The 27,698-nt window shown below is 44.0% G+C and overlaps 2 protein-coding genes across 4 annotated transcripts in view; one reads left to right on the top strand and one right to left on the bottom strand.

The window, feature by feature from the left end:
• The window catches only part of LOC113585507 (histamine H3 receptor), a 10,253-nt gene extending 5,975 nt beyond the window's left edge, over nucleotides 1–4,278 (bottom strand). The window contains exons 1-2 of the mRNA XM_027023027.3: nucleotides 3,865–4,278; nucleotides 1,490–1,656 (exon numbers count right to left, since the gene is read on the bottom strand). Of these exons, the coding sequence (XP_026878828.2) occupies nucleotides 1,490–1,656; nucleotides 3,865–4,111 (414 nt within the window). The 5' untranslated portion in view covers nucleotides 4,112–4,278. The remainder of the gene's footprint in view (nucleotides 1–1,489; nucleotides 1,657–3,864) is intronic.
• A 6,305-nt stretch (nucleotides 4,279–10,583) lies between these two features.
• LOC113585506 (oxysterol-binding protein-related protein 1) lies at nucleotides 10,584–27,346 on the top strand. Of its 3 annotated transcripts, XM_081694835.1 has the most exons (16): nucleotides 10,584–10,763; nucleotides 11,022–11,104; nucleotides 11,203–11,277; nucleotides 11,406–11,517; nucleotides 11,642–11,727; nucleotides 12,179–12,323; nucleotides 12,509–12,576; nucleotides 12,963–13,007; nucleotides 13,440–13,513; nucleotides 13,862–13,925; nucleotides 14,303–14,407; nucleotides 14,610–14,750; nucleotides 15,433–15,511; nucleotides 16,030–16,127; nucleotides 26,113–26,281; nucleotides 27,036–27,346. In XM_081694835.1, the coding sequence occupies exons 1-16, from the start codon at nucleotides 10,724–10,726 to the stop codon at nucleotides 27,215–27,217; spliced, it is 1,566 nt and encodes a 521-aa protein (XP_081550961.1). In that variant the 5' UTR covers nucleotides 10,584–10,723; the 3' UTR covers nucleotides 27,218–27,346. The 3 variants fall into 3 exon arrangements, with proteins under 3 accessions (XP_081550961.1, XP_081550962.1, XP_026878827.3); XM_027023026.3 differs by lacking the exon at nucleotides 27,036–27,346 and having other exon boundaries at nucleotides 10,587–10,763; nucleotides 13,835–13,925; nucleotides 26,113–26,523; XM_081694836.1 differs by lacking the exons at nucleotides 16,030–16,127; nucleotides 27,036–27,346 and having other exon boundaries at nucleotides 10,585–10,763; nucleotides 13,835–13,925; nucleotides 26,113–26,523.
• Nucleotides 27,347–27,698: the final 352 nt, after the last annotated feature.

The raw sequence follows: 27,698 nt of genomic DNA, 5'->3' as shown, positions 1-27,698 counted from the left end.
GACTCTAAGCATGAAGATCATATTCCCACGGAGACAACCGAGCACTTTTGCTTCTCGGAAACGCAGAGTCTGTCTAATGCTGTAAACGCAAATGAACTCATTTACGTTCCTTAAATGTTTCCTTTTGCTTGTTTGTTTGTTTAGTTGTTTGCCTGTTCTCTCTCTCTCTCTCATATCCTGTTAGCTTCATGTGATCTCCTCTGAATAACTGTGTAACATAGCAGAACATAATAAAAGCATCTTTACATTTAGGCCAGGGTTATAAACAGCTAAAAATGTCTTAGAAATATGACCTTAGGGCACAATGTTTCAAAGGCCTATGCCATTGTCAGAATACACGTCATTCCTGCAGCGGTAGATACTGAACACGGATCTCGATCCGCTTTCCTCATCTTTTAGTTTGACCTTCTCCCCTCACCAACGTCCTCCCATTCATACAGAAGAACAGGTTCGTCTCCCACAATCAACGCACTTCCTAGAGCCATTCTTTGTCACCTGCTTCTCCTCCCATATAAAATAATAGAATAAATGGGAATAATAACATGATAGAAGAATTCAGTGTTATGTGCATTATTCCTGAAACAACCCAACACTGTTTTAACCCCAAAGTGGATGGCTAAAACTCACCCAGGGTCCTTTCAAACAACCCTATTACAATGTCCTTGTAGTTATAGCTGTTCTTGGAATTGTCCAGGTATACTGATGTACTTTCACATTTAGAGGCACCTAGCCAATCATTTCTCTAAAAAGTGATAGTTTAAAAAAAAATGTATTTAAACTTTGATCAATTGGGCTGAATTTTAAATGAGTCTTTAGACAAATCTCACCAGCCAGCCAACTTATAAACAGCTCTCCCTTGTACTGAATACTGAATACTGACAGCACCTGTGACTACCTACCTGCTCAGCCCTCCCCAAACAGAGGTCTCCTGGTGAGCTACTGAATGGGCGTACGCCTCCACTGAGCTTTTGATCTAGCACTGTGCCATTCCTGCTTGGTTTTGGTCTTCTGCTTCTGGATCACTTTTTTAATGTTCTTTCATGCTCTGTTCTCTTTAGATTCTGACTTTAGCTTGGAGGGTGTTTTTTTTCATTAATTCTTTTACTATGGCCATTCACATTTCCCCTTTGGCCACTTACTAAGGCGTGGCAGGTGGCAATCCGTAGTCATTATAATAAACATAGATTCTGTTTATGTTGCAAACGTACCTACAGTACATTTGATGTATATTAGACTGAACTGAAGGCTTCACGTGTTCTGTGAGCTACTACAAGGGAAGTGCTGTTACAAAGGACCGGAATACAGGCTGTTTTTTTCTGGCCTGGCTTCAGCCTCTATCATTCCGAAAGCTCTCTCTGGTAATGCTAGGGTTCGGTCATGACGTCATCGCCGTAACCGTAACCGTAACCAGGCACCGCCGCTTACGTAACCTTCCCGCGTGGTCCGGCATCCGAAAGGGACGAGCCTCGGTGAGGTGAAGTGGTCTCACCGCTCGGGTGACGGAGAGGAAGCGGTCGTAGCTGATCAGGACGATGTTGAAGGCGGACGCCGCGCACAGGAGGTAGTCCATGACCAGCCACAGCTTACAGAGATGCCGGCCCAGCATCCATTTACCTGTCAGAGTGTAGGGCAAGTACACAGGAACACAGAAGGCCCCTATGGAAAAGAGCAACCAAATCCATCTCAGTAATGCGGGTGCTCCTCGAGGCGCAGGAAGGCAATGAAATGGCAAAGCAATTTTCCCTTTCTTCCCCTTTGAGGGGGGAGATTTTTGTATTTTTCACCCGTATATCCACTTTTCATAATGGATTTGTGCTGCTGTTATCCAGATATCTTTAAAGTTCAGCCTCATCAATTGGATAAGGAAAAAATATCATTCATTCAGCATGCATCACTAAAATTCAATTACACAGGTCTCACAGTGAGACTCTGTATTACTACTTAAAAGTTTAACTCCAGTCATGAAAAATACATTCAAAAAGAGAAGGAACCGCATTTTAAAATCCACTATGGCTTTGTCTACCTGATAGTTCTGCTCGAGAGGTTGCCACACTGTGTAGCTTTGGGACTGCTGACTGTAGCATGCTGAGCACTATGCAGATAAACTTGCTTGAATCATTTTGCACAGCTGATGAAGGAATATATATATATATATATATATATATGTATATATATATATATATATATGTATATATATATCCTGTCAACTCTCAATGATGGCCCTCTTAGTCTGTGACAGCACTTGGAGAGTCACAGCAGGTGTGATTTTGTCCAATTCAGGGAGAGAGAAGAAGTTTACCTGATCAGGTCACAGTCCACGTTACAAACTTCACTACTACAGTTCAAATGCACTGCGCTAAAGATCAGGCTAAAACCTGCTCACCTCTGAATGCTGTTGTTCGTGAGCAGGTTTAATGGAGAACGGCATTTGCTCAGTGTACTGGGCACGTTGCATACAAAATGGATTCATTATAGTTCACAACTAGGTGCGCGTCCAACGGCGACTTATGAGGTGCACGCTGGTCGTAGACACCCCCAGCTTCTCGCACTGCACTATGGGGGCCGTAGCGGAATGTCTGTGCATTTGGGAAACATGGATACAATTCATGCCGTTCTTCTGGGAATGACAGACTATCATTTCCTATGTCCTTCAGCAGTGAAAGGAAGAACTGGCAGCTGTTTGTGCTATTTAACTTGATTCTAATCATCAGGTGAGTGGGTTTCGTGCTACGTTCCCATTTTATGGAATTCTGTTTAAGTGTGATTTGAATTTGGCTCCAGTCCCATCCCGTCCCTCCCCCGGGCTCAAATGACAGTTGTTCAGTGTGAACCGGTATAAGTTCATTCCTTTAACTACACAACTTCCAGGTGCACTCATAAGAATCAAATCACTTCCACCTGAATGGAGAACATTAGAGGTTCATTCATAATCCAGAACATTGCTCCACTATTCATACCACCTGCAGAATTGAAGAAGACAACCCAGGGAAGGACGCAGTTCCAGAGCTGTGGGAGCTGTGGAGACTTTGCCCCACGGCGCCTCTTCTCGTGTGGCCTCGTGGAGGAGGGCGAGCTAAATGACTCGACGGCAACTCAATCAGGAAACTACGAATCTGGGGCAAATGACAGCGTGACAGCTGACTGACAAACGGAGAAACCAAAACGCACAAGATAACAGCTAACACTTCGGATAAATTTGAAATGCCCAGTGTAAGGCCACAAGCATTTATGTCGGATTTTCAGGCGTGTTTACAGAGGTTGTTTAGGGGATTGTTTGTTTGTTTGTTTTGTTTAGAGGTTTTTTTTGTTGTTCTTATTTAAAAAATTTTTTTTAAATAACATTAATATCACAAAATTAAATTCTATCATTAATTTGTATCTATTCACACACATACACACACATATGTGTGTGTGTGTGTGTGTGTGTGTGTGTGTGTGTGTGTGTGTGTGTGTGTGTGTGTGTGTGTGTGTGTGTGTGTGAGAATAATAGGGCTTTAATGAAAATGTACTGTATTTCAGTGCTTTGACAAAATTCTTTGGCTTGATAAGTAGTGAAACGATTTCTTTTAGAACCTAAATACTCCACAAGGTTAATGATAAACTCCCCAGATTCCCAGGAGAACAGAAGTGTGAAGATCCTGGTGTAGGAGTCGCTCACCTGCTGCGCTCTCTAAGATAGTGAGAATCCCAGCGCCAGCCAAAAAAAACTGTTCCAGCACAAACACTCGGCTTTTAAACACGCAGAAAGAGTGAGACTTTGTCCACAGAAACCGTTGTTCCCACAACAGCACACAGAAATGATAACGTGAGACACACACAATATCTGATTTGTATAAAGGAGTTGTCTAAGTAGCTTGTACTTACCAACAAGAAAATCTGAAATGGCTAGGTTTAATAAAAAGTAGTTGCTCTGCCTCCTCAAACTCCTGTCCATCTTGAAGGCGAGGATGATGAGTGCGTTCCCCAACACAATAACGACGATTAAAACCACCATCACAACTATGAGTAGCACCACTACGGGCGCAGCGAACGCGAAGTCCCGTCTTATTTTGCCGGAGTTTTCGGAAATGTACTCCCGCGTAATGTTAGCCTCCAAAATATGGTTACCCATCTGCTCGTACGGGAACCGACGCGCAACGCAGCGCAAAGTGTTTCTATATGATCACAGTAAAGGTGTCATTTTAACGAAGCATGCGCGTACAGAGGAGCGACCCCTGTTCGGACTGTCCTGGTGGTCATATTTTGGAGAACTGTCTCCAGGAGGTGAAAATCGTCGGAGCCCCGCACAGCTGGCGCGCCTGACAGGCAGAAGCTACTTCACACTGAAGTTGCGCCTTGCGCCTCGCGTACAGTTCACGCCCCCCTTGCTTGTCATTTAGAGACTGCTGTCAAGCTGTAAAACGTATAGGCCTACCTGCTGAATAAACATTAGGAACTGCTGATCTAACTTAGTCATTAAAAACAAACGGAGAAAACCGCAAAAAAATCCTCGACTTTTCTTGAGTTTTCACATACCAGATTCCACAGCATTGCCGTTGTAGATGAAAGAAGTGAATGCATGTAAATCAATAGACTACGTAGATGTAAATGATACGTGTTCTGTATTTTGCGTGAAAACATCGCGGTGGCGTGAGACAGATCTCCTGCTCACTGCTCGCCAAAATCCACAAGGAAACATCGCAGCACATATAAATTATGCTCTGTGCTGAAGGAATTTTACATTTAATAATTGCATTATTTTTATTCATCGTGAAATCTTTTAAAAGCTTTGCTGTGCTCTTCTCTTGCTCTGAAACCTTTCCTGTCACCTACGCATCCGTCATTGCCAAGACAACCATTTCTGAGTGCTGGGGTGTTGACCACAGCTATACCACGCATGTCACCACGATCTTCTGTTGGTCACAGGGCATCTCAAAAAGTGAATCATGGTCACTGGCTACGTACCGTCCTGTATGTCAGACAGACATGCCTTGTGCTGTTTCCTCGGTGGTTAGCCGCACTCCTGCATGCGCGCATGAAAGAGCAGTTCCTCGAAACCCAGTCAAAAGCAAGAGGACAGTAATAACATGTTATTTAACAGGGTTTGAGGCTAATCGGTCTGCACCTGATTTCAATAAGCTCTGTTTGCCATCTCCATACATCGCTCTGTGTCTGGATTTCTTTACCATAAGAGCATAATAACACCCACTGCATGCTCCAGCGGTGCTTTAAGCAGTCAGAGCAGTGATTAGCAGGGGTTGTATCCGTGTGCTTCCTGTGCCCTTACGCTTTCACCCACGCGACTCACGTTGGAGCGCGTAGAACACTGCACTGTGTGATATACGAGGACCCCAGAGCAGAGAACCACACGGCTCTAGATAGAGATATGGAAAGGCCGAGCTTCTAGAGAACGCCAGACCTGACACCCCTGCTCTCGTCCATTTGCAGCCCCTGATTCATTTCACACCCTCCTCTCGCCTCCCCAAGCCCACTGCTCCTGTCCATCCTCCAGTAGGGGAGGAGGCTCCTCGCACCTGCAGAGAATGGCCAGAACCCCCCCCCCCGTCCTGCACGTGCCTGCTCACCTGTGAACTAACCGCTATTGAAGGCGACGTCTGCGCTCACAAAAACAGCACTCAGACATGTCCGAATGTCCACTGGCACACGGCATCTAAAATTCATTGCCAGCATGAACCGTATAATCAAGTTTAAACTAAATTTCGAACACAGTTAATAAATTCCTAATATTGTGTATGAGGTGATATATTTCTCTGAGGGTCTATTTACAGAAGTACAAGAAAAAGAAGCAAGGAAATCAGCACCACACCTGATCCGATGGCACAGAAATGCACAACAGACTGTTAATTGCTGTTTATCAATAGCTCTGAATGGTAAGCACTGGTTCACAGTATTACATACATGTTTACAAATTTGAAACTATATCCAACAAGTTTACATTTACTGACAGTGGATGCAAGAGTTGATAATGTTAGGAAGACGTGTTTGTTCTTGGAATTACACCGAGATTCACGTTTCTGGACCTAGACACATATTACTGTCTGAATGGAAATGTCAGCACACCACAGTATGGTTTGGGCTTCTCTGCAGAGTAATGTTTTCACATTAGAGATGTTCTTGTGAACTACTGCCCACCACTGCAGGCACCTGGCCTGAACCTTTAAGAGCTCTGAGCCCTTCTCTGATATCAATCTCTGCACCATATTTCAGATGGTAGTCTGATATTCTTACATAGAAGATCTACAATATGTTGATGTATACACGCTCTGTATACGTACTCTAGCGCACAGCCTCAGGTTAGAAGTTTTAAAAAAGATGATTTTGCAATGGTACCTTTTTAGAAAGAGTCAGATAGAGAGAAAGAAAGAAAGAAACTAAGTGTGTATATTTTAGTGCATTTCAGAAACGTTCGAAGCTGAAGTTTGAGCCAAAAGATGAGTTGTAAAGGTGTATGAATCAGTCTTCTGTTCAAAGTGCTCCAGCGTTTATTAATACGCCAGCTGAGCCTGGAGCCATTTCACACAGGGAAATATAATAATTTGTCATGGAACAAAAGTATTAAGCAGAAAAATTAATTATTAAGCAAAAAAATGACACAGCATGCAGCAAATAAACTCGATAACAATACAAGAAAAAACCCACAAAAAGAACTTTTTTTTTTTTTTTTTTTTTTTTTTTTTACAAGCGACTGCAAATTTGCTTGCCTTTGTGTGTCTTTGAAAATTCCATAGATGGAACAGATTAAAATAAAAAGTTAACCTACTCACTCTTGTATTGGCCAAAGAAATTGAAAACGCATTCAAATTCTCTTCACTCCTGCAAAAAGAAGACACAAGGAGAAAACCTCCTCTCTAAAGGGAAGAGGAGTTCGTTATATATAAGAGCAACAACAAGGTAAATCAAAATACAGTAAACAAAAACCGCGTGTGTCAATAATTTAGCATGTCAGCGGATGCCGCAATCCTCCGGAGTCCTGCTCCTTCCAGTCATCACAGTTTGATGAACTAATGAGACGCCGTGATGCAGGGATCTGCCGTCACGGCCCCTCGTCGACCCCTGGGCCCACCCCCAGAGAAGGCTGAGGTGTTGACATTTTCGCCCACTTCCCCGGTGGTCTGCTGGAGCTGATCGTAATTAAATTTAAGGGCATGACAATGTTTTCCGCATGTTTCTGATAGCTAAATGTCACTGGTCCCTGCTGTTCTCACGCACACGCCAGCAGACCACACCCTCTCCCCTTTTATTGGGCCTTTATGGACATTTTAACGGCACGGGACACGAGACGACTCAATCTACCATTCAATCCACCATTCCATCCACCATTCCATCCACCATTCAATCCACCATTCACATTCACACAAAAGGAGGGGGGTGAGGAAGATCACCTACTCAGCGCTGAAACAACACAAACAAACCCCTCTCTTCTGCATACGTTGTTCAGCCCCAGCCGCTATAGAAATAATAGCAACTGCTCTCATACTGACCATTCGGTGTCCTGGCCATTGAATAGAACATGACAAGACTGAGCTCTATTAGGAAGACTTTGATAAGAGTGCATATATATATCCCATGATTCCCCTCCTATCTCTGGCCGTCTCTCTAAAAAGGTCCCCGTTGAGGTTTCTGTCTCCCACTTCCTTTGAGACTCACACTCGCCTCCATTATCTTGTCATTTGAAAGGGATTAAACATTGGAGTCCGGCTTTAAAGAACTGTAACGGCTTATCATAATTGCTGACCTAATAAGCATGAATGAGCTCAAAGCAGCAGGGTGCTAGTCTCTGAATGAACCTGATTTCCTGAACATGGCTTGAGCGCTGACAGGCTTGTAGCTGCATATGGAACATAAACTAATCAAATCCTCTAATAAAGACCTCTAAGAACAGGGAATAAGCCATTATTTTGTAGATCACGTTTTTAATTGTTAAAAGCAAAGGCACCCCAAAGGGTAAAAGGCCTGAGATTGAGATGTAAATGTATGGAAATTGGCTTGCAGAGGTACAAGAACCTTCTCCGGGAGACTCACCGCCCTGCATAGCTGACTGCAGTAATCACGCCTGGCCGTGAAGTCCTTGATTGGCTGTATCGTGCATGCTAGATTGTGGTTGGTGCCAAGCTGTTCATGGTAAAGTAGGGATAAAAGAGATCTTAAACATATTAAATATCACAGTCCCTTAATGTTTCAGATCCATGTCACATGCTGGAGGACACTGGAGTTTTACAGCAGACAGCCGTCAGTGAGGAATCTTCAAATTTAAAATGTCTCAGTGCTTCTGACCGCTGGCACTGGGGCCTTGCGGGTGAGACCTCATACCCGAGATCTTCTGCTATGAACCGACACTGAGGAGTGTTTTCTCAAAACCCCCCAATCAGAGATTTGTTGACAAGGAGGTAGCAGCCCCATCACTTCTCTTTATTCTTCACATAATGAAGAGCCGTAGCTAAATGTGCGGATAACGAGCCTAATCACCTTCATCAGTTTGAAGAATTATTAACAGATTGTACTCGGTTAGGTCTAGACTGGCACGAATAATCAGGGCACTGTGTTTACCACCAGAATGCTCTGTACACAGAATATGGTAATTAAAATGCAAATTGCTTGCATATCTATACCACAAAATTCACAAAGATAAGATTCACCATAAACTGGGCCATAGGATTAACATCTTGTCATTATAGCCATAACATCTTATGTCTGGAAAAGCAACATGTGCATTATGTCACAATATCACAGAATTCCTGACATTCCTGATCAAATTTCATATGAAACATGTTCATACACGTTCTTGCCATTCTTACTTTAAAGTCTAAAGGGGGAAAAAATAATGGGACCGCTGACAAATGATGCAGGGACATCTTGAGACACCACAGCAGTCGTGTTCCCGCGTGGCTTCACGGAGTCCCATAGCTCTGTAGCCTTATTGTCCAAATAGACTCTTTTGTTCTGACACAATGCCCCCAAATTGCCCACACTAAGGATGGGTCTTCAAAGCACTAGGCAGCAGAGAGAGGGTGCTCATTAGTGCCTTCAGACACAGGACAAGCTGGGAGACAGGAGATCATTACACGGCCCAAATAGGTTGGCCCACTCATTAGAGGAAGGGTCCGGCACCTTACGGACTCCGTGAAGCCGTGCTCCTGACTGCCAGCCATGGCACTTACAGTCAACAAAAAAAAATGATGAATGAGAGGAACATTCCCCAGTGAAGGGTAACACAACGACTGATCGTGAGAGGCATTTCACAGGATTTGCGGTTCACAGACGCATTGTAGTACCCTTGACAAATCCATATTAATGCATGTTGAATATTCTGAAAAAGACTGATTCATTTGGAAGAAAATGATGAAGGTTATATACTACTTCAAAGGTTATTGTTTAATCCTTTTGTGTGTTTGCATAATGAACACACTATAATGTGCGCATCATGTACATGCAGCTTTGCTAATACGCAAATTGTGCCAAGCAGCAAATATGAGCAGAAAGCTGTAAACTTTGATCAGATGACCCTACCCCTTACTAACAACAGTGAAAGTCTGCCCTAGTACTTTACACAAGAACCACTGCCATTACCAGAACCTGCCACAAAAGATCACGGCCCAGTTCCCACTCAGGCAACACAAGCTCCTGCCATTAACACACCCCGACCCAGGTCCAGAGGCTGCAGAGTTAAAACCTTCCGTCAGCATCGAGCTCCAGGCTCCTCTGGTCGCTTGCGTCAGGCTGTTCTTCCCTTTCATCTGCCTGATACATTCGCTACTCGTGAAGCTCATGAAAACCAGGCTGAATACTAGAGAGGTACACCTGCTCCCAACATTCAGGCTTCACTTCCAACTGTGTCTGTAACCCCACTGCCGTGCCCGCGGTACCAGCCCTCCAATGTCCCCAGTCAATCTGAACTCTTAAAAGACATCTATCTATCTATCTATCTATCTATCTATCTATCTATCTATCTATCTATCTATCTATCTATCTATCTATCTATCTATCTATCTATCTATCTATCTATCTATCTATCTATCTATCTATCTATCTATCTATCTATCTATCTATCTATCTATCTATCTATCTATCTATCTATGGACTCCAGTGCTTCCAGGCCTCAACAACATATTCTGGGAAACTGGAGAAACAATGCCTATCTATCTATCTATCTATCACTTTTTTGTTTGCAGAACAACATCACTAAAAGCAGAACACGTATAATGCCATTTACAAAAACCCTTCCTTTTAAAAACATGTTGTTAGAACCACTGTCACTGTGAACTAATATGTCATATGTAAACATACATGCAGTGGTTAAGGTACTTAACAAGTAATCAGAAAGTTGCCAGTTCAAGCCGCAACACCACCACCAAGTTGCCACTGTTGGGCCCTTGAGCAAGGCCCTTTAACCCTCAAGTTGTCATAATTGTAAGTCAGCTAAATGTCATAAACGTAAAATGTACAAACATACAGTGATCAGCCACTTCATGAAAAGATCGTATGAACATCACAGGTTGTATTGATGGTTAATGGTATTTTTTGGTAGCTAAACCTATTCCGGGCGCCGTTGCCGGGGGGTGACCACTGGTGTCGGGTAGCTGTCTATATTTAGAACCGTTCGTTAAAGGCGATATATGATGCCTCTGGCCGTTATACAGCACTGGTGAGAATTAAAACCTTATGTTTATTCTGTATATCTTATTCAAGCTGGAAATATCACATCAATATATTGGAAATCGCTTACATGGAACAAACTGACGGCGAGGAACAAATAGTCGATCATGGTAAGGAATAACCAAATGTCAACATCCGAATTACCACATGCGAAGTTTCGTCAAGTCGTAAATGACATAATATGCAGGAAGTTCGATATAAACTTTGCAGGTAGTCAAAGTTGGAAATGCGTTCAATTTCACACATTTCTGCGCCGATTTCCGAGTAAATCCGATTTATTGGTCTGGATAGATCCGCGTCGCACAGGCGAGTTATTACAGTTGAAAGCTGCTGATCAGGAAAAAGGCTCACAAACGTGCTGCCTTTAGGTCAGGAGTCGAACGGTGGGTGGACGGCGCTCCACCTGGCTGGATACTTCGGCCAAAAGGATGTCGCGGAGGAACTGCTCAAGGTAAAGGAGGTGGTCCGCAAATAATACATTAGGGCCCGGCTGAGAGCCGGCGCGCCGCACTAACGCTGTCTCGCACCGATGTGCGCTTCTGTGTGAAGGCTGGAGTCGACGTGAACGCGCAGAATGATTTGGGCGACACGCCTCTACACCTTGCAGCAGTCTCTGGAAGAAAGGTAGGCCCGACCTAGTTTTGGTCTCTCTCTCTCTCTCTCTCTCTCTCTCTCTCTCTCTCTCTCACAAACACAGAGCCCTTCTCATTCTCATTTTTTCCTATTTCTTTTTGTGTGTGTGGGGAGTGAAGGAGGTAGCGCTGTTACTGCTCCGGTATAGTGCCCGCGCCACAACACTCAACCAAGCTGCTCAGACCCCGAAGGACATCACAGAAGATGATGAAATCATCACTATGCTGGAAGGTTCGCTTTTTGGCGCTGGCTGGCTGGCCTAGATTACATTCTTCTTAGAAATAGTCAATCTTTAACGATGACTTTGCTTTCGCTCTTTTTCTCTCTCTCCACCCTTCGATTTTAATGCTACAAGCTGCGGAGAGAAGAGAGGAGAGGAAGATGGAGGAAAGACTTTTAGGTGCAGCGAAAGATGGAGACTCCACCACCTTGTCCCAGTTGGTTAGTAGTCTTATAGTAGTGGTGGTAGTAGTAGTTTGTTTATTAAAATTTATTTTACGTTTGAATTCCAAAATCTTTAAGGATTAGCAACAATGAACAGTTTACATGGTAATAATAAAATAAGTAAATGAAATAACATTAAACTATGAAATAAAGATAAAGTACAATAAAGCACAAAGAATATACTGGCCTGAACAAATAAGTCTTTAATCTAGGTTTAATAACTACTTCTGGTGCTTGTGTTCCTTGTGTTCTCGGTGTTCAAGAGTTTAGGAGTTTTGCATGGCGTCAGGGATTGCTAGGGGTCCTGCCTCAGCTGAGAGAGGTCATTGGGATGGACTCCAGTGCTTCTAGGCCTCAGCGAGATATTCTGGGAAACTGGAGAAACAATGGCTTTAAACGTCAGAGTCTGTTATTCATAGACTTAATGTTTCTGATTTTTTTTCCCCAGCTCAGTAAGAACAAACCAAGAGATATTCATTGCAAGGACTCAGAAGGCAACACGCCATTGCACGTCGCAGCCTGCAGGGGGCACACTCAGTGTGTGGCCCAGCTGCTTCAGAGAGGAGCCAGCCCCTTTGTCAAGAACAGGAGGGGTACATTACGATAGAGATAGAACCGTCACGCCCCAGTCAAAATGGCTCAACAGAACTGGATTGTTTTCTGAAATCAGTTGTAAATCAATGCATAAATGATATTTTTATCTCTCTTTAGCCAGCTAGATCATTTATAGTTTCATGTATTCAGCGATCTTTGGTCTTTCTGCATTGTGGCATTACAGGCCAGTCTGTGTTCTACCTTGCCAAAGATGATGAAATAAGATTTCTGCTAGAGAGAAGTGAAGAAAAGGTACACCAGAGTGATGTGATTCTTTTAATGGTTTTACTGTGATTGAGTCCTGGATTAACAGTGATTCAGTACTGGATTTACAATGATTCAGTACAGGTTTTATAGTGATTCAGTACTGGATTTACAATGATTCAGTACAGGTTTTATAGTGATTCAATACTGAATTTACAGTGATTCAGTACTGGTTTTCTAATGATTCAATACTGGAATTACAATGATTCGGTAGTGGTTTTAAATTGATTTATACTGGATTTACAATGATTCAGTAGTGGTTTTATAGTGATTTAATACTGGATTTACAGTGATTCTGTACTGGTTTTATAATGATTCAGTACTGAATTTACAATGATTTGGTAGTGTTTTTATAGCGGTTTTCTCTTCCACAGGGCACATGCAGCATAGCAAAAAAGTTTGAGGGCCTCCTGTGGAAGGTGAAGACAGATAAATCCATATGCAACCACCAACCAACACCCCAATCACTCACGTCTCAAGTCTTTCCTCAGGCTTGCTCACATAACTGAACATATATCTGAACATATACCAAAAGAAAAGCAATATGTGCTGCATAACGTTACATCAACTGCAAATAGGTTCTCAGCAAATACTGCATGCTCACGTCTCAGCAAATAAAGATTTCTGGCAAGGTCTTCTGGGTCGCCGCCACCAGGTGGCGACCAAGTGTTTTAGCCCTGCTCTGAAACACCGAGACTACCCGTGTGCCTTTGCATGTGTTTATGGTTTCTTCTTAAACCTGGGTTTGGGCTAAATTGCATTGCTGTTGGGGACCCTCACTTTAAAATCCCATTGAGGCTTGGTCTGTGTGATGATTGGTCAAGCTGAAGTTTGTTTATTGGGTGTCACAGAGGTCGAATTTCCTGGGCTGGATCTCCCAGTGGGTCGTTCTGGGGAATGGGAATTTAAGCTGGTTCTCTACACAGTGAGTTTTCTGCCCATACTTATTTTATTACATCCAAATCCCACTGGAAACACTTATACTAAACATATGCCCATCAGTGTGCTACTGGTGTGGGTGTGTATTATATTTGTCTATTTGATATTGATATAGACCACGGGATAACACCTGTGGTGCAGTAGTCTGATTAGAAAGTGTAGTTCTTTGTGAAATACTATGTTGTGTTAATTTTACTAGAGGAATCCATTTCTGAGCACTGGTCAAGGGTCTGGAAACCCGTGTCCTGTATAGCAGTGAGTTAGTGTTGTATGCTGATCTGTGTGTGTGTGTGTGTGTGTGTGTGAGTGATGCTCCTGTCCGGCGCTGCCACAGGTCTGATGCTGTGTATGCCGATCGCCAGCTGGGCTGTAAGTCTCTTCACAGGGCTCAGTGTGTGGTGAGTGGCCCGAGAACATACAGGCTGGGCAGAAACTCGGTGCTGATCCATTCACTCCAAGCGCTGAGCCTTGTTTAACATTTTGTTTGATTTGGCTAAATTATCAATCAGATACTTTAGACCAGGGGTGTCCAATTCCGGTCCTGGAGGACCAGAGTCCAGCAAAGCTTAGTGATTTGCTCTACATTGACACGCCTACTAAACCTGGCAATTAGCTGATGAGTTGAATACGGCATGTTTACATATGCAATCACGAAAAAAAACTGGTCTCTGGCCCTCCTGGAACTGGGCTTGATACAGTGCTACATTTAACTACATTAATATTAGTTAAACACACCTGATTCAACTCAATAATTATTGTTGTTGTTGTTTTAAAGGTGAAACCTTGGGATAAGCATTTTTTTACAATCAAGTGGCCCGATGGCAGTGCCGATCACTTCAAAGTGTCCTTGAGATGCTATGAACCGGAAACCACTAGGAAAGTGAGTCAGTATACACATCTCCATCTAGTGTGCATGCACGAGACAATGAGCAAGATTTTATCTTTTCAGTGATGAGCCCTTTTTAAAACACAGGCTGGACTTTCTAAGACCATGGGCCACGTCCGTGTGAAAGAGTCTTTGGAGCTGCAGTGGTGGAGGGGCGGTGGGGCGCCCGGCTCACGTCTGCCCCCTGTGTGTGCAGAAGTGGGTGGATGCCATCAAGGAGCACGCGTCCGCCGGCGCTCCCCGAGGCAGGCAGGAGGAAGGCGGCACGCCGGAGGCTGTGGGGGACCAGGCAGCTGAGGAGGACACGATTGTAGGAGCCTTTTCCCGCTTCTTGCAGGTAACAGCCACAGCTTTTTCTCTGAATGCCACATCAGGTAAAATGTCTCGTAGGCCTGGCATGACAAACCTTCCCTGGGCAAAATGATGATGCTTTTGGGTTGAGGATTTCTGATATTTTTAATGTGAATCTGTTAACATTTATAAGAATAGAAATTCAAAATTCACATTCTAAATGTGACTTTTATAAATGTGAATGGTAGAGTGGTCTGAGGAAGCATGAAATCATGCAACTTGCATAGTGGAGGTGGCAGTCAGTAGAGAGATCTAGTATTAAAATGGTACTGTGCAGTACTCACAAGGCCTTGGATCTGGTCCTTCTTACTAGAAAGCTGAGAAAATATTTCTTCACTTATATTTCCTTGGTTTGTGTGCTTCAGTAGTTTGTGAACTCTCATTAATCTATTTTCAGATGTACCTGTCAGGCCAAGTTGAGCATAAAGCAGACTGTGCTGTTACAGTGGCAGGAAGAGGCCTGGCAGTGTTGGTTAAGGGCATGCCTGCAGCCACGTTGTCTTAGAAACGTGTGGACAAGATAGAGTGTGTTTACGTACAAAATACAAATTTTATCATAGAAAACAAAAAAAGTACTAGTAAAGAATAATAGTAATAATATGGTTTATATGCCAGTTGTGCAGTGATTGCTCTCAAGCTCTGTAAACATAGCTGTCTTCTCCACGCAGGCAGCTGAGAGCTACCAGCGGCACCTGGACTGTCAGGTGGATGTCTTCGTCTCAATGTCCCAAAGTGCAGGTGACATTGGTAAGAATGTTCTCTCTCTCTCTCACCGTCCTGTGTGTGTGTGTGTGTGTGTGTGTGTGTGTGTGTGTGTGTGTGTGTGTGTGTGTGTGTGTGTGTCCCGGGTCCAGCCACCCTGCGTAGGCAGGAGCTTTGATCTGAACGAACTCTCCCACTGCGAATGTCAGAAGGCCTGATGGGTGTTTAGTGGAGACCTGCTCACAGGAGAGCGCTCAGGACCTGCAGACGCTGCCCTACAGAGGGGTGCGCGCAGATAGCTGCACTGTTACACAGTCAGAGAATGAGAACATTGGTCACGTAAATTATTGTAATTTTATAACATTAACTCAGAACCTTGTAATGATAGTCAAACACTACCGTGTAGTTCTGCCAGCATGTGTGCAGGAGTGGGACATTTAGATGTTTTGGTGAATAAAATCCTGATAAAAGTTGTGAGTGTGGTGCATCTTAATGCAGAATTGTTTCATGGAGCCTGACATTTTGCTAACTGTGTGTGTGTGCGCGCATGTGTGACATGGCAGGTCCTATGCTCCTGAAGGCCAGACACATAAGCGAACTCTGCAGTGAGACGAGCTCAGTTCTGAGACACTGCCTGGATCTTCTCTCTAGTCAAGAAGAGGTATCACACTTCCCTATATAACCCTGTATCTGACAATCATACTCTCCGCAAACGTGAGTCTGCACTATCCAGGCTTCACTTTGAGTCCTGGGAACAGAGTCCAGGCAATTCAGGTAGTCTAGGGTAAAAAAAAAAAACATCTAGGGAAAATGCTTTTAACAGTGAGATGCGTGATGTTAGTATACGTGCGTAATCCCAGGATTATAGCAGATTAACATGTCGAACAGAAGATTCCGGAAAGGTCCTCTTGAAATGAAAGGTGTAGTCCGCCAAACTAAAATATCAGTTGCTTGTGATTTTGCTCTCAGCAACTGTATGCTTTAGTTGACTGGTATGTTTTAGTATCAAATAAAGGATAATGTTTATATCAGAAGTTCCTCTACCAAACCCAGCATGAATTTAGTAGCTGTGTTTTCAGTTCTTTCTTTATTGTAATTAACTCTAGTTCTGACGCCTTACTAACTGGAACTTTTATGTCATTTTTACCAGAGTGGGACTCTAACTGTGAACCCCATACATTCTGGCACTTCTAAGGTGTAATTTTATTGGTTATGCCTGCTATGACTGTTTTTTGTCACTGCGTGGCATTTCCTGCACAACCCAGTACACGCTCATCCATACCGAACCTCAGAGTGTCACACTCCCCTCTCAGCTTCCTCTCCCACATGATGGGAATTTCCATGTGGCTTTTGATTGTTTCCTTTCTGTCAGCATGTCTCCATGTGCCCTTGGTTTTCTTCCTGTTTTTCCGCATGTTGCCACCCCCCGCCCCCCATTAGCCGTGTTCCCTAATTCACCTGCACCTTACTCTCTTCCGTAATCGGTCCACATGCACCCTCGCTGGACACTTTATCACGTGTACCTTTTCAACTGCTCGTTAATGCAAATCTCTAATCAGCCAATCACATTGCTGCAACTCAATGCATTTAGGCATGTAGACATGATCAAGATGGCCTACTGAAGTTCAAATCGAGCACCAGAATGGGGAAGGAAGGTGAGTTAAATGTCTTTGAACGTGGCCTGAAAGTGTTTCAGAAACTGCTGATCTCCTAATGTATTTACACGCATCCATCTCTAATGTTTACAGAGAATGGTCTGAAAAAGAGAAATCATCCAGTGCGTGGCAGTTCTCTGGGCGAAAATGCCTTGTTGATGCCAGAGGTCAGATGAGAATGGCCAGACTGGTTTGCCTGATAGAAAGGCAACAGTAATTCAAATATCCACTCATTAAAACTGAGGTATGCAGAAGAGCGTCTCTGAACACACAACACAATGAATCTTGAAGCAAACAGGCTACAGCAGCAGAAGAACACACCGGGTGCCACTCCTGTCCGCTAAGAACAGGCTACAATTCACATGAGCTCACCACAGTTGGACAGCAGAAGACTGGAAAAACATTGGCGAGTCTTTTTTGGCTGTGACATTTGGGTGGTAGGGTCAGAATTTGGTGTAAACAAAAAAAAAATGGAAAAAATGGATCCAAGGGTTCAGGCTGTTTAATGGTTTGTGAGAGATTTTCTTGGTGGATTTTGGGCCATTATTACCAACTGAGCATCATTTAACTGCCACAGCCTACCTTAGGATTGTCGCTGACCATGTCCATGCCTTCCTGACCACAGTATTCCCATCTTCTAATGTACTTCCAGCAGGATAACGCGCCATCACAAAGCTCAGATCATCTCATAGTGGTTTCGTGAACATGACAATGAGTTTACCACTCAAATGGCCTCCACAGTCACCAGATCCGAATTCCAACAGAGCACCTTTAGGATGTTGTGGAATGGGAGATTCGCATCATGGATGTGCAGTTGACAAATCTGCAGCAACTGCGTGATGCTGTCATGTCAAACTGTTTCCTGCACCTTGTTGAGTCTATGCTACGTAGAAGAATTCTGGTAGTTCTGAAGGCAAAAGGGGGTCCAACCCAGTACTAGCACGGTGTACCTAACATTGCCAGTGAGTGTATTATACCCCCTTGAAAAATTAGTCCTTTTTCAGTTAGTGTTTGTAGGTGTTTGCTATGTTCACTGGATTTCTTACATTCAGTGTGACTGGGTTTTGACCCCTGCGCCTGCATCCTGGCCTTTTGCACACATCCGACTGATCTACAGTCAGTCCGGGCTAACTGTGATTCAGTGGCGCTCTCTCTCTCTCTCTCTCTCTCTCTCTCTCTCAAATAAACACTGTTCAGCAGCGTTGAGATGAAACCCATCAAATCTGTTATCATGACACCCATGACATTTCAAACTTGCTTGCTTCCTTTTGCAGAAACAGCAAGGCACTATGTCATAATTAAGTATAATAATTATGTAAATATAATTGCAGCAAGGAGACATCTGAAGGTCAGAGTGGGTACTGTAGTCATAATCTCTGCTCTGGGTGTGGTGGTGTGGGTATTGTAGTCATAATCTCTGCTCTGGGTGTGGTGGTGTGGGTATTGTAGTCATAATCTCTGCTCTGGGTGTGGTGGTGTGGGTATTGTAGTCATAATCTCTGCTCTGGGTGTGGTGGTGTGGGTATTGTAGTCATAATCTCTGCTCTGGGTGTGGTGGTGTGGGTATTGTAGTCATAATCTCTGCTCTTGGATGGTAGAAGTCCCTGTAGCTAATCTCCCTCTCTCAGGGATTCCTATTCATCCTGTCCCTATAACTGGTTTCTCTCGTACACAGACCTTTCCCTATAGCTGGTCTCTCTGTCAGGATGTTCTACAGACTGGTCCTCAGATGTGCTTGTAGAGGACCTCTCTTGGGCTGCACCTGTCCTGGTATCTGATCTCTGTTCAGCAGAAGATGACTTGAAGTTTTCACCATGCTGGAGTAATCAGCATTCCTATGGCTTTAAGGTCAAAGCCATCATCTCTTTTTGTGCTGAGCTATGCAATCAGCTCCATGCATCACTATGGGCACACATGTGCACACACACTCACACACACACACACACACACACACACACACACACACACACACACACATATGCATGCACACGCTCACACACACAGTCACACCGTACGACCCATACGCTTGCATGCTTTTGCAAATGAGAGAACTAGAGCTCTCTCTCTCTCCCTCTCTCTCTCTCTCTTTTATCCGTTTGTCCCTCACACCCCTCTTCCTTGCCCTTGTTCTTTCTTTTTCCTCCCTCTCCCCCACTCACAGCCTCCCCTCTCTCTCCCTGCCTCTCTCACTCAGCCTTTCACACACACACACACACACACACACACACACACACACACACACACACACACACACACACTCAGAAACATAAGCTCCCTCGGCCAGGCCAATCTAAGATCCAGAGACACAGGAGGGAAGGAGGAATAGCGTGACACGGCTCCTCGCAGTCGGACAAGGTACTGTGGCGTTTCTTCCCATACTTCCCGCTTGTTCTAGGCTTGCCGACGGCACTGCTGCCTGGGAACGTGCAATCCGGTCCTCCGCTCTCCGTTTAGGCTGCCGAGCTGGGAGGCAGTCCCTCTCCTTTCGCTTGTTCCAGTTTTGACTCTGAGCTGAACCAGATTCCACGGCTCGCTTCCAGACGCGCCGCTCGCAGAAAACGGATGAAGCAGCTAAAGTGCAACTTCGGTTTTCGAGACGGGAGAGGTCAGGAACGCCGATGAGTTTCTATTGGTGTGGCGCGAGTGGGCGCACGGCACCGTGGTGTGGCCAGCCTCTCCTGCTGAGGTCGCCGTGCAAAAGTGAGCTGTGCATCTCTGCAGCACAGAAGAGCTGTGCTTAAATGGCGGAAATGTCCCTTTGCTCGGTATGTCCACAAGCGTCTGAACCAGGTAGAAAAATGCTCAGCTCAGCTTCACATTATGTTTGTATTATGCAGCTTTTGAGTGTTGGGGGGATGCGGAAGTTCCCAGTCATCCTCTGGCATGTCTGCACAAAGAACAGAGTTACCAAGAGCTTTCTCTCCACTCAGGGCATCGGGACTCGGCCGCCGCCGGAGACAGCAGCTTTCCTACACACGGAGCAGTGGTGGTAGCAGGAATGTTGATGGCATGTGTGTGCAGTAGACTGGTCTTGGAGGGAGCTGTGTGCACGAGTGGCACACACTGCTAGGGGTCGCTGGATCCTGGAGGGCGCGATGAATGGATTAGGACAAGTTGCAACTGTTGGCCACAGGGCTTGCAACATACAACATAATTACATTAGCCCTAATGCCCGGAGTGTCCTCTCCTGCAAAAGATTACCTCCCGGGATTGAGAGAGTAGTTTCCTGTAGCCTGTTCAGCTGTATTTGCATATGAAAGGGTGTGTGTGTGTGTGTGTGTGTGTGTGTGTGTGTGTGTGTGTGTGTGTGTGTGTGTGTGTGTGTGTGTGTGTGTGTGTTTATAATCCAGTTTAGCATGCTGATATGTTCATGCTAGTGCTGGCTCATGAAATACTCTTACTCATTAGTGGACAATAGTTTTAATCTTTACACTTACTAACAGGAGAAGCAGGGTCCTTACTGGCTATGGGGAGATCCATGATCTTGGGCAAATATGAGTCAGTGTGTGAAGGAGACCCTCAGTGTTTTCTCAGTTTCCAGGTGTGAAATCACCATGGTAATACTGTCATATCTAGGTCAAGTGGGTGGTGTACTGGTCAGGAGTGTGTGCGTGTGTGTGCGCGTGTGTGTGCGCGTGTGTGCGCGCGTGCGTGCGTGCGTGTGTGCGTGTGCGTGTGTGTGCGTGTGTGTGTGTGTGCGTGTGTGCGTGCGTGCGCATGAAAATGAATCCATCTGATTTCCTGGCCTTAGTGTCTGTACATGGCTTCTAGAGTCTCATCTTCTGTTCTTCCAAAACACCTGGACATGCCATCAGAGTGTGTGGGTGGCTGCTTCTGTCAACCTGTGTGATGCGCAGTAGGACTGGCTTCCTACATGCACATATGCACAAAACCTAGCATCACCTGTCTGCCTTGCTACATTTGGTTCAGTTTCATCTTCGAAAGCATTTTCAGAGGGCAGCTGTTCTCAGCACACAGGAGAAGACCAAAACATGTCCTCCTAAGACTGAGCTGAAGCCGTGCCGCGTGCTTGGGCTCCTCCATGTGGTTTGGGAATTAAGCCCTCGATAAGCATGGAAAAGGAAATCGATACAATTAGTATAATTTTTCCTTCTTTCTTTGGGTTATATTTTACCAAACAGTGAAAAAATATTTCCTTTAGAAACCATTTGTGTTATGCCATTATTTTACAGAATATATGGATGTATATTCCGGAAAGTTTTTAGTTTATTTTTAGTCATTTTAAACCCCTGTTTGGAAACCCTGTGCCTTGTCAACAACTAGGTTTTGTTGTTTATAAAGCTGCATTAACTGTACATGATTGTAGTAACAGATATTAGACTAATCACAGTCTGTAATTACATGGTGTATCACATCATAACGTAGCGACCTCCACTCCAACTCTAACTCTGCTCCTGCTGAACGCGATTGTTCTGGCAGCTATACACAAGTGCACACAATCTGCAAATCTTTAGTGACACCAAGTCTGTTTTTAGTATACAGCGTAGAGGTGACGGTGGGCTCCGCCTCACAGTGGGAGGTGTCAACCAGACATCCAGATGTTTTCATTCTTCTATTCCCAAATGGCTTTGAAAATGAGACACTGAGATGAGATGCCACCACTGCTGTTTTCTGGCACACACCCACCTTTGCTTGCCGTTCATCTGGCCTGCTTCAGCCGCAGTCCTGCCTCTCACTCACTCACTCTCTCTCTCTCTCTCACTCTCTCTCTCTCTCACACACTCTCTCTCTCTCTCACACTCTCTCTCTCTCTCTCTCTGTTTTCAGTTCACTTCATGTTAGCTTTATTGGCTTGACTGTATCAGGTACAGTTTTGTCAAAGCAAATGGTTTAAAGCGGAACATGACAGTGTTTTATATAGTTTATTAAAACATATTGTATAATTTACTGTATATTTTAGTTTTATTATTGTTAATTATGACTATTAGAACCAATCTGTGTAATAACAGTAAATATATCAACAAGACAAAGATGAAAATTTTATATACGCAGTGAGGGGTGTGGTGGGTTTATTAGTCTAGTGTGTTACGGTCTCTCAGGCGGTGACGTGGTGTGTATCAGTGTAGTGTGTTACGGTCTCTCAGGCGGTGACGTGGTGTGTATCAGTGTAGTGTGTTACGGTCTCTCAGGCGGTGACGTGGTGTGTATCAGTGTAGTGTAGTGTGTGTTGTGTATTAGAGATTACAGGGAGACGTCTTTTCTTCTCCAAGGTCAATTATTTTAGATCAGAGAATAATTAAAAAATGTGTGAGTATATAAAATATTAGTGTGAAATTTTGGTGTGAATTTGGTGTGTGTGGGTGTCTCTCTATCGCTGTTTGTCTATTTCTATCTCTTTTTCTCACTCTTTCTGTCTCCCTCTGTCTGTCTCACTCTCACTGTCTCTCTGCCTTTTAATTCATTTAAGTTCAGTTGTACTTTATTGACATGACAGATATTCACACTTGTAATCTCTCTCTCTCTCATGGCTACTGCTGTGAAGATGAGGTTTAAGTACAGTCCCCCAAGGCCTTCGGTAGTGCGGCGGGGAGGCCTGAAATAGCAGTGAGACAGGTGGAAGTGGCATAGACACCTGTCTCTCCACAGCCCCTACACACTGTAGGGGTAGCTTTTTCAGTGGGATAGTGCTTCAGCTTTTATGAGGGAAATATGCTAATATGGCTTACAATAAATGAAATCCAGTAAACAAAATGTAATAAAAGCCATGATGCATAACATTATATAAATAAGTTGATGGTGGTATAGTTTATTTCCAATTGGGAAGGGAAGGCTATAAATGAGCTACTGTAAGTCACTGTAAGAGTAACAGCAGCAGGTCCGGCGCGCGCCCTGCTCCTTGCACAGGCCTGTGAGCTGTAGAAGCTATAGTTGGGCTCGTACACTCAGTCCTTTGTTCTGTGTGGCAAACACAGGTGACGTACAGAGTGGCTGCATTGTACAATGAAAGGACATTATAAATGCAGCAAGCAGACAGAATTAGAAATGGCTGGATGGATTACGTCAGATTTTCCCCAGCTCTAGTCCCGTGGAACTCCTCCAGTGTTGTGTACAGTTTACTGCTAATTCATGCCCTGATACACACCTGATTTAATCCATAGAGGGCCTGATTTGTTGTAGGAGTTACATTAGGCTTTAGAGCAGGGGGGGAAATGTGATAACGGGGGTCTTGGAGTCTCTTACTGGTGTTCTGTGAAATCGCATGATATTCACAGAAAAGGTGTCACTCCAGCAGAGGAACCGGCTGAGCCAATCCTCCCCGGCTGCCCTCGGTTCATTGCGCTAGATCGAGGCCTGCGGGACAGGTCATCGTTTTCGCCCTTCCCGGTCCAGCCACGGACTCAGCTGCAGCCGACTGATGTCCAGCAGTCCAGGCTATGAGAACACTGATGGATATGCATGCTTGTACATGTGGAACCTTCCTCTGACCCTACCCCTTTAAACCTACCCTACCCCTACAGTGAGCCCACTTTAAGTTGATTTTTCAGTGGTACACAGGGTACCATGTTAGAGTCTTCAGTTCGAAGTGTTTCATGGTATGTAAGGGGGGCATCCTCGTGTACTTTATATGTAGTTGTGTATCCATTTAAGCTCTGAGTATCTGCAGAATACTTTTAATAGAGAGCAAGTTTAGCTTTGTTAACACAAAATCTCTAAATGCAGATAAAATCACACTTATGGACTTATTTTCCCTCATCTCCAGGAAAATAGAGTTATTGAAGAGAAATGTTACTACTCTAGGCCAACAAACTCAGGTTTCCACTATAAATATTTAAGAATTGTAATTTTCTGTCTTTTGAGCCACATGTGGTAAAAACTGATTGAATTGAAATAAATGAGGGAAAGGTGTAATTTCTGCTTGGCCTTGCTCTTTATTTCAGGTTATCTGCTGAATTTAAATGTTCCTCATATGCTGAATATTGTGTCACGGAGCTGTAAAGGCCATTACAAATTTAGAGCCCTTAGTTATGGCTTTTTTGTACTCCTGGTTAATTAGCTTCCACAGCTTGGCCACTGCTGTTTTTATTTATAAAACCATTTGAGGGAGATTTAAAGGCCATTACACCTGTTTCATATCTTAGATACAGGCCACTTGGATTTTGGTTTCGGGGCAATGTGATTATGTCCTGACACGTCAGGGTAATGGGCTGCTTCCTCAACTTATAAAAAGCTGTAACCTGGACAAAACCATAAGTGTCACATTACAGTCAAAGTGAACTTAAAACTATTGTAAAGTCCATAGGATTTGAGTTTTATTGATTACAATGTTTTATTATTTTGTTGCATTGTAATGTTTGAATGTTGAGTCGGTGCACGTTTTTCGTGATGCATGATGCGAGTCTTGAACATTTATTGCTTTTTTAGACAGGCCACAGAGATTTACATATTAATTTAATGGTTCAGGTTTTACTGAGAGATTTACATATTAATATTATTAACCAGGTTTGACTGTTACTAACCAGGTCTTCTTGTTCAGTCACCTCTCTGATTGCTGTGTCAGGGAGCCGCTCGCTGACGCTGTGTCATCATTTCTCCGGGCTCTCGCCTTTTTTTGTTTGCTGGGCCGAAGCAAGTGAGCACGGTGGCTGGAAATGTTTTGTGAATGGTGACTTAGCCCGTGATGTGTATCCAGGCTCGTTAAGGGTAACGTGATCATTGGCCGTGCTGCACCCTGAGACCTGGTGTTTAGTTCCCTCCACTGGAAACTGGAGTACCTCGAGGGTACAGACAAAGCCTAGCAGTGGTTGTCATTCACCACAGAGTAGCTGGTGCACTCGCTCTGATGGTGCTACTATGAGCAAATACCACCAGAGGAAACATTCACCACAGTGGTTCATCTTTCAAGTGTCTAGACATGTCACTGCGGAATGAGTTTTATTAGCTCTTTGTTTTCAAGCTCTGAAGTCTTTACAATACGATGAAACTAGTCATACCAGGGTTATGATTTCCACTGATGTGTTTGACCCTCTAGCCTGGATGCTTAGTGTCTTATTACTGCTATCAGCAGGATGCATTAGGCTGTCTTTATTAGAGCATGAAAAATGGACATCTGAATATTTTACTTGCAAGGTACGTTTCCAGAATGTCTTATTAATTGGTGTACTTCAGACTGCACACTTTAGTCACTTTAGAATTTCTCATCCCCCTTAAGAACTGGGAAATAAGGTGTCGGATTCTTTTGTTGTATAAACGTACAAAAATGTACCAAATTCATTTGACCAGTTTCCCTGGAATTTAAATCTCATTTAATTTCCAAAACCAGAAATGTGCATGCCCACCTGTAACAAGAGCTTGTGTTGTCTTCTGATGAGGTCTTTCAGTTGGCCACTAAATTAATCACTGTGGTATCTTTGACAGTTTGGTTTCTTGCAGTTAAGTGTGCCCAGATACCATCACAAAAAGAAAAAACATTAGAACCTCATTATACCCATGATGCACTTCTTGGCCATTTAGAGACTGGTAATTGTGCTGGTGACATACTAGTGGAACATAACCATGTCACATATCAGGGGTCCTGATCGTTTCTAAATGGCTAAATTCTGTCTTTGAACCCATTTGATAACGACGTGCCCTACATAGGCCAGGCTGACGCTGTTGTGTGTTCTTTTAACTAGTTATGACGGTTACTCAACCCTGCTCTCAGAACCCATCGTGTTATTCTAGCTCCCAGGATACCTGAACCAAACTATCAGGAGCAAGGTTGCACTGACCCAACATCCAGTAAACACTGTTCTAGGTTCTGGTTAGGGAATACTGGTAATACGTATGGTTCATGTTTGTTGGATTCTAACTAATGTCATGAGTATTATTTTTGAGTATTTCTCTGCATGTCATTGTATTTCTGGGATTCCCTGACGCTGGGTAACACTGACTTATCAGAACACGGCGTTCCAGATGGCAACAGTCAAAACTTTAACGTGTCACGTTTCGGTTTTCATGGTTTATCACTTCTGTGTTACTGTGGTCCCTTAGGTGTGGAGCGTGAGGCTGGAACAGGAGGTGGAGAAGAACAAGATCCTGTCCGAAGCTCTGCAGACCTTGGCGACTGAGCGGCAGTTGCTCGAGCGGGCGCTCGCCGACGGCAGGAAGTCTCCGGCGCCGAGCGCGCTCACGGATGATGAGTTCTACGACGCTCTCTGCGGTGAGTGACCCCCAGCGCTGAGGACTCGCCCCGCACTGCCCCATCAAACCTCTGGCTTCAGTAGCTGTCTTAGAGATCGCCCGTCTGTCTATTTTGCTCCATAAATGATCTGTTCTCATTAAAAAGATTTTGATCTTTTTGTTAACCTTTGAAATAAAGTCTATCAGTGATATGAAATGGACTGTTATTAAAATTGTGCATCTGCATTTCTGCTACCATTTAATAAATTCTTACTTAATTAATGCCACTTACTTAATGTTCTTTTCCTTGTTTAAACTGCAAAACACACGGACTACATCTTAGCTACTCTTACGGTTTGTTTCTGGGATATTTCATGTGAATATGCTAAATACGTATTTCCATGCAACGTAATGGAATAAAACCGCTTCAATAAAATATAACTGCTTCAGTGAAATTTAGCTGCTTTTAAAACTAATCTGGTGTCTTCCACTCCATTCATTTGAAATGTTATTCCCTCTGTCGAATACTTCTAAGTCACTTTAGAATTTCTCAGCTTTGAATATTCCATTTCACTCAGATTGCTAATGATCGCTATTTTAGTGGCCACAAAGTGTCTGATGTCGATTCCTGTTGAAATGGCACATTCATCTCTGTTGATGTTTAATTTAAAAGGAAACCACACACTTGGTATATTAAAGAGTCATTTAATCGTTGAATACTAGACAGCATTCAGACAGATGCCAGATTCGTGTGTGCCTGTCGTGTGACTACCTCTTTTGCTCTATGAGTGCAGTAAGCTGCACCAGTCGCCATGGCTACAGCTTTGGAAGAGGAGCCATGACAACGCTGCAGCTCCGAGTTTCCTGTAGTACAACTTCTTTAGCATCTGGGCATGAAACAGCTCAATCAGTCTGTCCCAGATCCCGCGGTCTGATCAGTCATCTGGGCAGCAGCAAAGTGAAATTTCCCAATTAAACCACACATAGCTGCTGCTGGCAACTTGCAAAAAAGCCCCAAATCTGATGTGTCAATAAATATTTTACTATGATAAATGATAAATACATTGTTGTTCAATTGTGTTAAATAAAGATTCCGTTTAAAACAGTCTTGTTCTAGTTATTTTTCCTTTTCAAGAAATAATCTTACCAAGTCAAATACAATTTGGCAAATAGTTGTGCTGCTTGCAACCTGTTTTTTTTTTGTTGTTGTTTGTTTGTTTTTTTTCGGCTGTGAGAGCCTCTCGGCACCTCTCTGGAACAGGATCTCCCCAGGTGGGGTTTCTCAGGTGCCTGCAAGGACCAGGGGGAGGGAGGGTGGCCCGCGTGCTAGCCAGCGGGGCGTGTTCGCACCAGTCGAGCGGGGCGACGTCACTGACACGGCCGTGCGCGCGCGCGCGCGTGTGTGTGTGTGTGTGTGTGTGCGCGCTCGGCGCTCCTCCAGAGTTGGACTTGCGTGG

This window comes from Electrophorus electricus, chromosome 13 (assembly GCF_041902795.1).
Source record: "Electrophorus electricus isolate QZ-2024a chromosome 13, ASM4190279v1, whole genome shotgun sequence".
In the NCBI taxonomy this organism is placed as follows: Eukaryota; Metazoa; Chordata; class Actinopteri; order Gymnotiformes; family Gymnotidae; genus Electrophorus; species Electrophorus electricus.
The sequence above is the reverse complement of the archived record's forward strand: the minus strand, read 5'-3'. Positions and strand labels throughout refer to the sequence as shown.

Excerpts from the sequence above, each read along its gene's own strand:
- LOC113585506 (XM_081694835.1), top strand. The coding sequence starts at position 10,724 with ATGGAACAAACTGACGGCGAGGAACAAATAGTCGATCATG. Across the intron at positions 13,008-13,439 it reads TTGAGGGCCTCCTGTGGAAG|AGGTCGAATTTCCTGGGCTG; the intron begins GTGAAGACAGAT and ends TGGGTGTCACAG. Across the intron at positions 15,512-16,029 it reads CCAAAGTGCAGGTGACATTG|GTCCTATGCTCCTGAAGGCC; the intron begins GTAAGAATGTTC and ends GTGACATGGCAG.